General features: G+C 42.0%; 1 protein-coding gene across 3 annotated transcripts in view; it reads right to left on the bottom strand.

Moving 5' to 3' along the window:
• Positions 1-14159, bottom strand: part of ARMC2 (armadillo repeat containing 2) — a 128888-nt gene extending 114729 nt beyond the window's left edge. Inside the window, exons 1-3 of one of the 3 annotated variants that reach the window (XM_043439189.1) lie at positions 13404-14159; positions 7931-8191; positions 7384-7456 (exon numbers count right to left, since the gene is read on the bottom strand). In XM_043439189.1, the coding sequence (XP_043295124.1) occupies positions 7384-7456; positions 7931-8148 (291 nt within the window). In that variant the 5' untranslated portion in view covers positions 8149-8191; positions 13404-14159. Of the gene's footprint in view, positions 1-7383; positions 7457-7930; positions 8192-13286 lie in introns of all 3 variants that reach the window. The other 2 variants (XM_043439188.1, XM_043439190.1) reach the window with 2 other exon arrangements.
• Between the last annotated feature and the right edge of the window lie 798 nt (positions 14160-14957).

The following is a 14957-nucleotide window of genomic DNA, read 5'->3' as shown; positions in this document are numbered from 1 at the left end:
AAAGATGAAATACATAAGGATAATCTCAATACTGAATGTCGATTCAAGGTTTTCTTATCTCAAAATGTCTGTACTCTGCAGGTGCCTTGAATCTGAAACAAAGACTGACAAGTCTGTATAATAGTAATACAGATCAAGTAAATGGCTGATTTTACAGATTCTTTAACTATTAGAAATGTTTGGGGGTACTAAATAAGAGATCTTATAAAACAGAAAATATGGTTTTGCAACACGAATTTCTACCCAAAGAGAATAACCCAATTATATCTGGATGGCAAGATAAATCCCTTTAACTGCTCCTTGATAAAAGGTATCATTTTCCTAGTGAAAAATTAGTCATTGTTTGTATAATAAAAATTAGTTCCATTTTACTACTGACCTTTACTAAATTATTCATCTCATTTAAACACATACCTCTCTGGACTACTTAAAATATAAAGTGATATGTGTGAGCATTTTTAATTCTCCAAGGGAAAATGAAACAAGCCACCAGTTTCTATCACTCCAGGTTCTACAAAATGTTCTTTCACCTTGTGGAGCAAAATGGCTGTTTTGGAGCACAACGGTAAAATTTTTTTCTTGTAAAATTCACTTTATTTTAAAATAAAGAGAATGTTGCAAGTGGGTTTAAATCTTCACTTAAAAACTCCACTTCCCTCAAGTTCTGTACCAAGATACTAGCCAGTGACGGGGGTACAACCAAAATACTGGGAAAGTCAGATTTTAAGATCTGTCCTGGATGAGAAGACTGCTAGGGTTCCTAAAGACCAAAAGACTATTGTCATACAACAACACAATCAAAGAAGGCAAAAATGTCTAGGACATTTAAGGCATCTGGCTGGCCTTAACTCTCATCTGAGCATGGGGGCAGGGGAGCCTTAACCAAGTTCTGACCTAGCTCCCCCAGATTACCAGCTGGGAAGGTGAAATCCCACTCTACATGAAGACTAGAAAAGGGGGTCCAAGATCTCCAACCTCAGAAAGTCGCCGTGATTTCATTTGTAAAGCCACAGCACCCACACGTGCACACCCCACCCGCCCCTCACCCCTCTTGGAAGTCTCAAAGCAAGTACATATTAAAAACTCCCCCAAGGACATAGCCTTTGGATGTGGCAATTGTGGGTGCATTTCTATTACTATGATTTTCTCCACAGGTCCTCTGGGCTCCTCTGTCACCCTCAGCATGCAACGCACTGCAGTAATGTCACCATTTGTTTCAGAAATAGTGAAAGAAAAAACACTGTTTGACATTCTCATTCTGCACTTTCTTACCCCGGATCTCCCCCAGCCCAAAGGGACACATGGGCTCCTAAGTCACTTTCTCTTTAAAATATATATTCAGTTTTGTTCTACTTGTTAAATACTATAAAAGATATGCATGCTCCCCTGGTGGCTCAGACAGTGAAGAATCTGCCTGCAATGCAGGAGACCTGGGTTCCATCCCTGGGTTGGGAAGATCCCCTTGAGGGGGGCATCGCTACCCACTCCAGTATTCTTGCCCGGAGAATCCCCAGGGTCAGAGGAGCCTGGTGGGCTACAGTCCATGGGGTTGCAAAGAGTATTAGAAATGACTGATCGACTAAGCACAGCACAAGATACGGAAACCGGCTGGAACTAATCTATGCTGTGAGAAGTCAGGACAGTGGTTACCCTGGGAAGGTGGTTTCTGGGGTGCTGGAAACTACATGTTACTTCCTTTTCAGTGCTGGTTACCTGGTATGTTGAGTTTGCATAAATTTATGAAGCTGCACTCTTATGATCTGTGTCTTTTCTATAGGTCAATAAAAGGTTTAATAAAAAGGTGTATGCTCAGTTGCTAAGTCATGTCCAACTCTTTGCAATCCCATGACTGTAGCCCACCAGATTCCTCTGTCCTTGGGATTTCCCAGGCAAGAATACTGGTGTGGGTTGCCATTTCCTTCTCCAGGGTATCTTCCTGATGCAGGGATCTAACCCACTTCTCCTGTATTGGCAGGCGGGTTCTTTACCACTGAGTCACCAGGGGAGCCCAACTTGGAGCTCAAATAACTAGGTCTTGTAAGTTTCATAAACATAAGGAGAATTCTGTTTTGACAATAGTGATGCAATAACTACCACCACACAACAGCCCCACGTCTCAGAACTGCTCTGAGAAAGGGGAGAGATGCTAAGAGAAAGTTGTTTGTGGCTCACTTACATAGCAGGTCACACACACAGTGGGTGTGTATAAATGCTCATGGCATACTACACACTGCAGTGCTTTCCCTTGACTTGATTTCCCTGGTGGCTTAGACAGTAAAGCGTCTCTTCTACAATGAGGGAGACCTGGGTTCGATCCCTGGGTCGGGAAGAGCCCCTGGAGAAGGAAATGGCAACCCACTCCAGTACTCCTGGACGGAGGAGCCTGGTAGGCTACGTTCCATGGGGTCACAGAGGGTCTGACATGACTGAGTGACTTCACTTTCTTTCCCTTGACTTATAGGATTACAGTTCCTGATAGGAACCCTGGTGAGTGAGCCAAGCCCAGTGTGCCCTGAGTGCAGGCAGCCCACTCCTGCTGAAGGCTGTGGTGGAGGCGGGGCGGGGGAGCACAGGACAGATGAGGGGGAGAAACAGACAGAGGGATCAATGTGCAAGTGTGAAGGGCTGAGAGGATTTGTTAAATGCAGGAACTGGAATGGGCTGCTCTTCCCAGGTCCCTCTTCCCTGCCTGACTGCTGGTTGAGGAATTATCAAAAGGCAAACCAGCCTGAGAACATGTCCCAGATCAAAAAAGGGCTGAAATTCAATTGCTGAGATCTTAACAAATTCAGCAACTGCATCCTTAAGGGACTCAAGTAGGCACCACCCCTCCCCCACCCTCCAGGGGTCAGTACTCCCTTCCCTTTCCCTGGGCTCCCATTGCCCCAGATCTCCTTCCTGCTTGTTAATTTAGTGGTTGCAGCACCAAAGAATTCTTTAAAAGGTGATGTGGAAAGGGGCAAAGAAAGTGGAAGGGGAGGTAATTATGAGGTCACTTTCAGAGTTTTTTTTTTTTTTTTTTTTTTTTGACTAAGAGCTCCAAGGTTTCTTGTTTGAAAGGAAATATGCCCAAAAACCTTTACATAATTCAGTATAAGAAAAAAAATTTTTTTCAAACTAACAGAGTTACTCTTCTCCTGCTTTGACTTTGCACATAGCACCCAATCATTCTACAGTAAAGGAATTTAATTGCAGTGACCTTAAACAGGGGCAATTGCCAACATTCTCTCTGCTTAACAGGGACCAAGTGAACTCTAGGAACTGAGATTTGTAGGAAAGAGTAGGCCCAAATTGAGTGAGTCCCCCAAAATTACAGCAATATTAAAAACAAATCATAGGAGTCAAATGGCAGAACTGTAGAATGGAGAACCACTTAGCAACACAGCAGACTGACTACTCAAGGGGCCCTCTTGCTGTAGCTGCTTCAAAAACAGGTGGTTTCCAAGGCTGTAGGTGCAAGAAGACATGTGCCAACAATGGTTGACAAAGTACTTATTGCACATTGGTTCATGCTTGCTAATTTGGTATCTTATTTTTTGTCATCTGCAATATAAGAACAAGTACAGTCTTCCTCACAGAGGCATTTTGATGAGTATTTGGGAATAAAAGATGCATTTTGAAACAACTGGGGTCATTCGGATATGAACTGTACATTAAATAGCTACTGAATAATGTTAACTTTCTGTGCTTTGATGATAGCATTGTGGTTGTATGGGAGGCTGTCCCTATTTATATGAGATGCACACTTAAATTTTTGTGGATGAAGTCTTATAAGGACTGCAACTTCCTTTAAAATAGTTCACCAATGACAAACATGCATACGCACAAACATACATTCACAAGCATGCAGACATAAACAGCAATAAAAATTGAGAAGCTGCTTGACGGACATTCTAATTCTGGGAAAGTCTAAGGAACTGGTATCACCAGGTACTGAAATATCTGAAATATTTGCCTGAAAAAATGCATCTGAAATAAGGAGAATTGGCTGAAAGTCTAGGTAACTGCTTCCCTCCCAGCTGCAGGCAGTCAGGCTACTGAACCCAGGAACAGATGGGAGGTTTGTCCTTCAGAGAGGGTAAAACAGTGTCTCTGGCTAACCAGGCACTGTTGAGGGTCAGGGTACTTAATGTAAACATAGATATTAATTGGATGTTTATGCACTGAATAGTAGGCATTCGTACCTTCTTCCTCTTGGCTCCTGGGAGTTGGTCTACGGTCAGGCCACTCAAGATGACTGTTCTCTACGTCCCCTGCCAGAATAGCATCTATCTTACCTGCACTCCACTCACACGACAAACCTTCCTACCTACTTGCTCCCTCCAAGCTGGTGACCTTTCTAATCTTTAGATCAGAATATCTCCACCTGATAGCTTATCAAACTGGCAGTGATGGGCATGCCCCTTTGCTAGTTTCCCTGGTAACTAACGAGCCTGGGCTTTCCCAGATGGCGCTGGTGGTAAAGAACCTGCCTGCCGGTGCAGGAGATGCGGGTTTGATTCCTTGGTTGGGAAGATCCCTTGGAGGAGGGCATGGCAACCCACTCCAGTATTCTTGCCTGGAGAATCCCATGGACAGAGGAGCCTGGTGGGCTACAGTCCATGGAGTCACAAACAGTCGGACATGACTGAAGCAACTCAGTGCGCACGCAATGAGCCAGGGAAACTGCCCCCTATAACTGATGTCTTTGTTTGGGCTCTTTCTTTGGTATAAAAGGCTGGACAACTACAGCCCAATAGTCAGCACTCAGTCTTTATCCTCCAAGAAAAACTTAACAGAAAACTGACTAGCTTACAAGGAAAGCCCTAAACAGATATGTTGTTGGGGGTTTTATAAACAACAAAGCCCAGTCAAACCCTGCTAAATGTAGGTTTAGGTAGGTATCAGCTAAGGATTGACCAACCCGTTCCACATGCTTCTACTCTCAAGCCAAATAAGAACAGCCAAATATAAGCCAAAATATAAGAACAGCCAAATAAGCAGCATGAGCTATCAGAGGAGAATCTCTGATAAGAAAAAAGAGAGACCAAGACAAATATAAAACTGCAACAGAGACACAGAGGAAAAGACGGCCATCTATAAGCCAAGGAGAAAAGCTTCAAGAAAGCACCAGCGCTGCCCCCTTGATCTTGGCCTTCTAATCTCCAAAACTGTGAGAAAATAAATTTCAGTTGTTGAAGACACACATATATACATCACAAAAGCAACAGAAGTTTTAAAAGAACAATTAAAAAACCAAAACAACCATTAATATACTAAGAAAAGATGCTACTCTTGAGAGTCCCCTGGACTGCAAGGATTGCAGTCCATCCTAAAGGAATCAACCCTGAGTATTCATTGGCAGGACTGATGCTGAAGCTTCAATACCTTGACCAACTGATGCAAAGAGCTGACTCATTGGAAAAGACTCTGATGCTGGGAAAGATTGAAGGCAGGAGGAGAAGGGGATGAGGATGAGATGGCTGGATGGCATCACTGTCTCAATGGACATGAGTTTGCGCAAACTCCCAGAAAAGGTGAAGGACAGGGAAGCCTGGTGTGCTCCAGTCCATGGGGTCACAAACAATCAGACATGACTGAGCAACTGAATAAGATGCTACAACCATGAAATAAGAACAGAATACCATTCGTAAGAAAAAGATAATTTAGAAGGGGAAAAGCTTTTGGAAATTAGAAATACCATCCTAGAATTGAAAAGGACCCAACAAAAGGATTAGAAGACAAAGTCTCATTCAAAAAATGATGGGAAACAGAAAAAAGAAAAATAGGAGAACTGAAGTGCCAGTCCAGGGGATCCTACACCTGAATAGTAAATTCCAGAAAGGGCAAACAGAACAGACAAGAGGGGAAAACACATCAAAATAACTCAAGGACATTTCCCAGAGCTGAAGGCCACTAGATTTTACATCTGAAGTGCTCAGTAACAGAACATTTCAGAACACTGGGAGCAAAAAGAAAAATCCTACAAACTTCCAAAGAGAAAAAGCAGCAACCAAGGTCTCAAATAATTTGTGTCCCATATGTCCTCTCTCGAGAAGCTGTTGGAGGGAGTACTCTGCTAAAGTAAGAATAAATCAGGAAAGAGGAGGACTTGGGATACAGGAAATAGGGAAGCCAGTACTAGAAACAGGAGCGAGCTGTGTGCAAGATGCCAGGACAACTGTTCCAGGAAGGCATTGTGGAAAGTTCTCCAAGGAGATGAATCAAAAAAATATCTCATGTGCCTGAATATATGAAGGAAATTAAGGCCTGAAGAATTTAGAACTGAAACAATAATAATATAATACTATTAAAGCAAGGCAACTATTAACACTGGGGAAGACAAAAAGTGGTACAGATAAGGAGAAGTAATCCTCACCAATCATTAGTTCAAGGTTCAGCTATAAACAGAATTTATACAATCACAGTCAGAAAAAAGGGTTCTAACCAAAATTTTGCTGTATCTATATAGTGAGCGGCAGCAGAGACAGAAACGGTGAATGTGCTGTGAGGAGGCGCTGGAGGCAGACAAGAGTTAAATCTTCCTCTTTCCTACTGGGAAGTCATTAGATAATTCCTCAAGCTTTCAAGTCAGAGAGCAGCAAGACACTGCGTTATTTAAAAATCTAGATGTAAACACCAAAAAAAAAAAAATGTGCCAATAGAGTTTAAAATGAAAGCCCCTTCCAGGGGAAGGGGACAGATTGTGGATAAGCAAATCAATAAATGCTTGTCAGGTAGGAATAAGAGCTATAAAGAGATATAGCAGTGTAAGGGGGACTGGGGAGTGGAGAATGAAAAATAAGGGGACAGGAGACTGCTGGAGGGTTGTTGTTTTTTTTTTTTTTTGACTCTATGTACATGTGTCTATAATTTGTGTACATAACTATTAAAAACATAATACATGCACATAACTTTAAAAATACTGTGAAACATTCTGTTTGCCAGTTTTCATATATTTCTAAAATTCCTCTTTGTTATCAAACTATGAGTGTGTACATGCTCAGCTGCTTCAGTTGTGTCTGACTCTTTGCGACCCTATGGACGGTAGCCTGCCCGCTCCTCTGTCCATGGGATTCTCCAGGCAAGAATACTGGAGTGGGTTGCCATGCCCTCCTCCAGGGATCTTCCCGAACCAGCAATCAAACTTGCATCTCCTGAATTGCAGGCAGATTCTTTATCCACTGAGCCACCTGGGAAGCCCTATCAAACTATTGGTGGATAATAAAAGCGTTTCATTAGGTACTAACGATTATATTTGGAAAGACATAAAAGAATTTGATTTCATATTAAATTATTAATACATTTAGGTCTATGTGATCATCCTCTTAGAATATATGTGCCGATTCCAAGTACTGTGGCCAATTCCATTTCACGACACCCATGGTAATATAAAGTACTCACAAGCTCCAGTGGACTGAGACGTGTGCCAGAGATGGGCCTGGAATCAGAGAACTCAAAACTTGATGCATGGACGCTAGCACAGGAGATGGAACAGAAACATAAGTTTGTGAATAATCATTTCTTTTATTTCTAGTATACGCTAGTTAACTCTAACTCCACAACAAGTAAAAGCATTCAGCGCATAAGCCTTGAGGGAGACAAAATTCTTAAAAACCATAGTTACTTTAAACATTTTTAATAACTCTTCTCTTGCTTTTAGGAGGACTAAAAATAGTGAATAATTAAAAAATGGAAGGTATATAGTAATTTTTTTAAAGCTTTGTTCACACGACTTTATAAAGTTGGTATAACAACCCTTATTAACCATTTCCAACCACAGCCAGACCTTGGACCCAAGGTCTGGAATTATCTTTAGAAATCTTGGACAGATAAGTGATATAATTAGCAGAAGTCAAACAAAGCAACTATCCAAACCTAGAATTAAGGGAAAATGTCATCTGGTGACACATACACATTTGAGTGTACAGACAAGAGAAGAGCTAAATACCTGAAGGAGGATGGAGGTCTGTTTTCTGGTGTTCTTGAAGATGCAGGCCCAAATAGTTTTCTTAGGTCTTCCCGTGGTGTAAATGGTCTTTGGGTCCTAACAGTTCGTAAGGCATTTCGTGCTTCACTTATGATTTCTGCACTGGTCTTCTGCTTGGACAGTGAAGGTCGGTAAAATGGATCCAGCTTTTCTAACTTTTTATCATTTGGAGACAGCATCTTTCCTTTTAAAGTGCAATGTTCTTCAGGAAGACACCACACCCTGCACATACAGGGCACAAAACACCAACTATTTTCATCCAGTCATTTAGAAAGGAGTCCTCCAACCTACCCATACATGCTTACACCATTCCTGTACATTAAACTTGGAAAAAAAAATCACAACTTTTAATTAAAAATCGACCAGGCAGTTACACTTTGAAGATCAGGATGAATGTGCACAGTGATGCCTTAGGGAATACATGCAATTGAGGGAATTACAAGCAGGGAGGAGACACAGACTGAAGTTAAACCTAGACGGAAAGAAGGTAAGTTGCGAAAGAAGACACCCTAGGAAGGGAAAATCATCTCAAGGTCTCCAATCGTTTTACAGATGGGAGATCCACAGGCAAGGTGGGAGGGGGGTTCTGTTAACTGAAGTACATGGTTCTACTTAACTGATGTTTCCCTTTCTTTCCCACTGCCCTCCACACCAAATGCCAGTATAAGATTAAGGTTAGTCAGATGCGGTCTCTATCCAAACTATACTAGCTTTTATAATTGTAGATAGGTTCAGCCTTACATTCACCTATGATATATCTGAATGAGTTGATTCAAATTGCCTTCAATTTGAGTTAATGTCCTACATGAATAAATAACAAAATATCAAATGATCTTTTCCCAAGACACTGCCCTCAGTGAAAGAGGTACAGTCACGCACAAGGGCCATGAGGATACACATCCCTCTTTTTAAATTTTTTAAAAATTGGGGTATAATTGCTTTACAATGTTGTATTAGTTTTTGCCATACAACAGTGTGAATCAGTTATAAGTATACATATATCTCCTTGTGCCTCCCTCCCACCCCACCATCCCATCCCTTGAGGTTACACATTCTTCTTAAATGCTTGTGTGCCCCAGAGGCCTGGCTAACTTGGCAACACAACTGTGACAGCTTTACATTTTAAAATAGTTGAGATTTTAAAAACTTGATTCTAATTAGTATGTGGTATTAAGTATTCATTCATTTAAAATAAAAGAAAAACCAATCTTCTGAAAATGTTGTATCTCTAGGGAGACTGAAGTCTGTAAAATTATTCACATATTTCGGTTACCCAATTTTAGAATAACTTCTGCAAAAAAAAAAAAAAAAGGGGTTTGTGAAATATATCCAAGGAAACTGAAAACCATCTATTTCTGTAAGTAGAATCAACAGGTGATTCCTCAGACAACCAAAGAGGATTTACCATATTATGATTCTGTACATTAAGGTGTTATTTAACAACAGGCAACAAGAACATTTGTTTAGTTCTATCCACTCTTAAGAGTTTTTGAAGAAAAGAATATAATGATAATTACAAACAATATGCAGTTCTTTTCACAAGGAAAGGCCAGAGGGTGAAGTAAAAACAATAAAAAAATTACTAGATAAGCAATACTATTCTGGAAATTTTCGATACAGGCATTTGAATGTAAGCAAGGTCTCCAGAATTATGTACATTAGAACAACTAACAAAAACTAGCAGACCTGGTACATTTATTTCTAATATGATATGACAGACTCTTTACTAAAAAATATTCAATGCTTTTTTATATATATATATATATATATATATATAATACCAGTGGAAACGATGTACGTAATGGGTTTAAAAACCTATTTGTCTGTAAATTTTTACCATCAACTCTTACCCGACTTTCTCCCTTTTCTTCTCCTCTGCAACTCTCACTTCAGCAGTTACACTTTGAGAAACCCTTTCAATAATGTGTTATCTGCACAGTTAATCTATTATCATATCAATATTAGTATAGTATTACCCAAATCAAACACGGAAATGTTCGATAATGCAAGTGAACTGAGTTAGAAGTGGGTTTGAGGGGGTATTTCCTTTATAATTATTAAATTACAAATTCTTATTAGAGATGGTTTTTGCCAATTTAAAAAATGATCCATTTGTCTATTACAATAAAGCATGCCTGAGCCATAACACAGTAGTATTACAGAAATTTTAACTTTACAAAAATCCTCCTGACAACTGGAACAAATCCATTCAGCTGTTTCCTCTATTTGGATCTCTGGGAATACAGACAGGAATAAACACTGTCTTCACTCTCAGACAAGGACCACTAATTCTCGTTCAACATATACTTTAATATCAAGCAGTGTGCTAAGTACTCTCAAGTACATCATCTCATTTAATTCTGTGAGATGGATAAAGTCTTAAGCAATTGCACGCATGCACACATGTTCCCAGAGCTGAACATATTCAAACTATTACCCACTAGACTGGGTGGTGGAAGGTGGGGCACTCAGAGGCCTCGGGGCTGCAGCTACTTACACCCCAATACAGAAACATGCATGTGTCTTCACAAGCAGAATAGACTTCTCGGTGTGAACCAGCTGAGTATCAACCCTGCTTATGCTCACATGCTTTTAATACAAGGTAGAAACTGATGGGGGCAAAAAAATAAATAAAAATAAACTACCATGTGATTAGGAAAGAGAAAGATTTCTGATTGGGGGGTGTCAGATAGACTTCCTGGAGGAGATGATGTTTGAGCTGGGTTCTGGAAAATGGTCTGAATTTGAGCAAATGACAATGGCTGACACTGAGGCTGGAGTAGAGGAGGAGTTTCCAGGCAAGTCAACGAGTTTCCAGCCAAGGCAGAGTATCAAGGATACACCACGTGTGTGCTGGACAAGCAGCAGCCCTGGAAATGAAGACTGGAGTCGTAGCAGGGAGAGAAATTAATGGCAGGTCAAGAAAGTAAATAAAAGCTGATAAGCAAATTAAAAGATGTTGTGGCATGAAATGATGGCAGGGATGGGCAGGATGGAAAAAACTAGAAGGGACAAAATCAGGCAGTTTTTATATAACCCAGCTACCTCCTAGAGGTCCTTGAGAAAGCTTTCCTGGACAAGCCTCTCCCACCTTCCCAGCCTGTTAGGTGTCCCTCCCACATGCTCCACAAGGTCCCTCGTGGTCTCCATCAGTACACCTCCTCCCTCACCGGGTTAGAACTGCCTATGCACCTGGTGTTGCCCCACCAGACTCAGAGCCTGTTCTCCATGAGAAGCGCAGTTGAAAGTTGGCATGTGCATAATAACTGGACTCCAAATACAGACCCTAGCTAGAAAACATCCAGATGAAGGTTGCATGGCTTCTGAACTGGAGGCATTTGTTAAGAGTGGATTAAGAAAGCATATGGGGCTTTATTTCAAGTGGCAATAGGAGATCAAACTTAACCCCTTTTTGCTTTCTTGCTTTCGCTTTGAGTTGCCCAGCATGGAGTAAGACTTGATAAACGTCATGACTAGTGGATGGGGTATGAAAAGCCTGAAGTATAGGAGTAAAGGTGAAACAGAGGTAAGAAGAAAGATGACAACAAGTGACACCAAGAATGTGAGAACCATGAGAAGCAGGATCTGGCATCTGAGAGGGCAGGAAGGGGACAGAGATGACATGCAAACCTTGGGAGGGCAAGGTGACCTTTTAAAAGAAAACAGAAGGAGATGTGGACTACAAAGGGAAAGTAGCAGCTGAGTTCTGTCCTGCATCACTGTCTTGAGTTTATGATGCCCACAGAAACTCTAGGGGATGAACACCACCAGCAGAAGGAAATTTGAAACTGGAGACCTTTTCAAACAAAGTATTTCTTATTGGTTAGGGGAAAGGTTGTAAGTCATCATTTATAAGTTTATACCTAATTATAAACATCTGTCTTTACCTCTGCTGTAAACAGTCATCTGAAACAGAGCCTTCTTGCTAAATGCAACACTGCGCTATCAGGATGTTTGCAATAGGAGAAAGACTTGTCATCTCCATACTCTTTTTTTTTTTTTTTCCTTGCAAATCAAATGATTTACCATGATTCTGAATGACTTTTGTGATAATATGAGCATCCAAACAAGCAGTGGTTAAATGCTTAGATACTCGAGTAAAGTTCAAATATTCTTAACAATTTGCAGCTGTATAACCTTGGGCAGGGTTTCTAACATCTCTAAGCCTCTGTTCCCTCACCTATAAATGGGGTGGAGAGGGAGATGGGAGGGGGGATCGAGATGGGGAATACATGTAAATCCATGCCTGATTCATGTCAATGTATGACAAAAACCACTACAATATTGTAAAGTAATTAGCCTCCAACTAATAAAAATAAATAAAAAAAGCATGCTGTAAAGAGTAATTGTCTCATAGGACTGTTTTGAAAATTAAATGATGTAATTAACATAAAGTGGGTTAGCATGGTGACTGGCCCTTAAAAAATGTTAACTACTGTCCCAAAGCTATGTGATAAAAGGATACAACAATTAATTTTCTCATGAATGAAAAGTCGCATTTCAAAAAAGAAACTGCAAAAGAAAGTAAATGCCATTTGTTCAGTGTTTTTTTTTAATATATTTTATAAGTTTTAAAATTTAAACCAGGGTATTCTGCTTTGTGAAAAAAGAATCTTAAGTATGTTATTGACTATCAGCTGTGTCAAAACAAGCAGAATTTTATAAATCCACAAAATAGGATATAAATAAGGTGTGGTACTTTTCTACCACGTAAAATAATTCTAAATCAGGATGAGATGGAAGGTCTGCTGTGACACTAGTAGGAATGGATGATAAAAGACATTATATGTAATATGATATATTTAACGTATATTGTTACACATACGCTTATTTATTTCAGACCCTACCTGTTGCCTAGAGGAGCCCAAGTACAATTTGTGTGACTTTGGCTGGGTCACTGTCTGCCTAAACAAAGTCCCTTTGTCTATCACTCTCTCATTCAACAAATAATAGTATTGAGTTTCAGCTAAGCACCACGCGCTTGGCTAAACCTCAGCGTGTAGAAATAAAGACATCGGCGACCCGACCCGAGAGCAAGCACAGTTCACTGTCATCACCTCTCTCCCCGATCCAGGGACAGAAAGGCGAGGACAGGAGGAGTCCCCGGTGAACCTGCAGTGGAAGCCTCACCTCCCGCGCGGTCAGCGGCTCCCCGACTCCTGGCAATGCCCCCTCCTCCACCGATCCAGGCCAGAGCAGAGCGCGGCAGCATCTTCACCCTGCCCGCCTGTCGGCCTGCCAGCCCGCTGGCCCACCGGCCCGCTCCTCCCGGCCGGCCGGCCGGCGTCTCCATGGTAACCGTACACAAACTACTTACTCCGGCGGCCCGGCAGCCTCCCTGCAGAGCCAGGTAGCTGCTGGACAGGCGGAGTGCACCAGAGACTGAGTTGGGAGTGGGCGCAGGGAAGGGGGCTTCCGGCCAGACCCAAAGTACCTTGTGGTTAGCGCTGGAGACACGTTTAACAACTGCGGAGATTCAGCTCATCCTCCAGTTCTCCCGCAGGCAGCAGCCTCAGCCGCGAAGGAGAGCAGGCGGGGCTCAGCAGGGTGGGGCTGGGTGAGGACGGACTGACAGGTCCCCCGGCGCCGCTCGGCCACTGGGCCTGCGCAGACAGCCCGGCGCCTGCGCAGAAACGCCGAGGCGTGGGCGGAGTGGGAGGAGCGTGGGCGAGGGCCGGAGGCTGGGAGACCGAGCGTCAGGTGCTGCGAGAAAGGGCGAGGCGTTCCGCGTGGAAGAGCCGGGGTGGGAAGGCATTTGCTTTTAAATTAGCAATTTACGGAACCACGTTCGTTGAGCCCGTGTGAGATCTCAGCGCCTCTATTAAATAACAATACACGGAAAAGGCAGCTTAGTGTTTAGGGGTAAGATTCAGGATTTACTGGTTCAGGTTGAACTAGATGCTTAACCCTCTCAGACTCTCCTCATCTATAAAACGGAGGGAATAACAGTACTTAGCTAGGTCTTGTGATAGTTGTGAAGACTGAGAGAATAGATTTCAAGCGCTGTGCATGTGGCTGTCAACGAATGTTAAACTGCTGCTATTATTAAGACCTTGCACGGGTGAAGCACTTCAGAGTTTACAGTGTTTCACTGTGTGTTATCATTTTGAGCGTCCCTGACACTCTGATGAAGCCACCCTGGCATCCCTATTCACAGGAGAGGAAATACAGGCCCGAGGTCTAGTGAGTGAGAGCGGTAGATTCAAGTCTAGGCCTCCGGTCGGCAGTTTTTGTTCTTAGTGTTGACTGGTGAGAAGAACTCCATTTATGTTTCTGGCTTAAATTCTGTTTTCTCCTGTTAGACCATTCAGCAACACTTTACAGTGTTAAATACAAGTGAGACCATAATCACTCTCCATTCGGGATTGCACCACGTTTTTTAAATATGGAGATTTTTCAGCTGAAGTGTTGTCAACACTGGGAAAATGCCACATCCTTTGGTGCTAAGTATCTTGTAAAGAATAATTAAATTGAAAATATTTGGGGGCACATACTATGTGTAAGGCATAGTGTTAGGCAGGGGAAATGATATTAACCTGAATGAACTAAAGGGAGCTAAGTGGTTTTCAAAGTACCCAACAGGATTTCACATATAATAAAACAATAAATACTTATTAGTTGATTGGATAATTTTAGGGCCTAACACAAAGTATTTGCCTTCTTCAGATTTGAAATCTTTCCCGACTGCTCTGCATGAATTACTGGTTGCTTTCAGTTCCTTCCCATCCCGTAGAAATCCAGGGTTTGCTCCAGCCCCTTTAGATGGGTCTCAAGATGGCCCCATACATCTCTTGTCCCTGAGACTCTCAGGATGAAGTCTCATGTCGTCCCCTCCATACTGTCCTTGGTTGGAGCTTTAGTTTTCCGTGGACCATCTAACTGCAGTCACTGGGAAGACCACTCACTGAGTTTGAGATAAGGGAGGTGGTACGCTTACCCTCCTCTTCAAAGAAATTGTCTCATACATTCTCCCCTGTTCCACTCTCTG

This window comes from Cervus canadensis, chromosome 20 (genome assembly GCF_019320065.1).
Source record: "Cervus canadensis isolate Bull #8, Minnesota chromosome 20, ASM1932006v1, whole genome shotgun sequence".
In the NCBI taxonomy this organism is placed as follows: domain Eukaryota; kingdom Metazoa; phylum Chordata; class Mammalia; order Artiodactyla; family Cervidae; genus Cervus; species Cervus canadensis.
The sequence above is the reverse complement of the archived record's forward strand: the minus strand, read 5'-3'. Positions and strand labels throughout refer to the sequence as shown.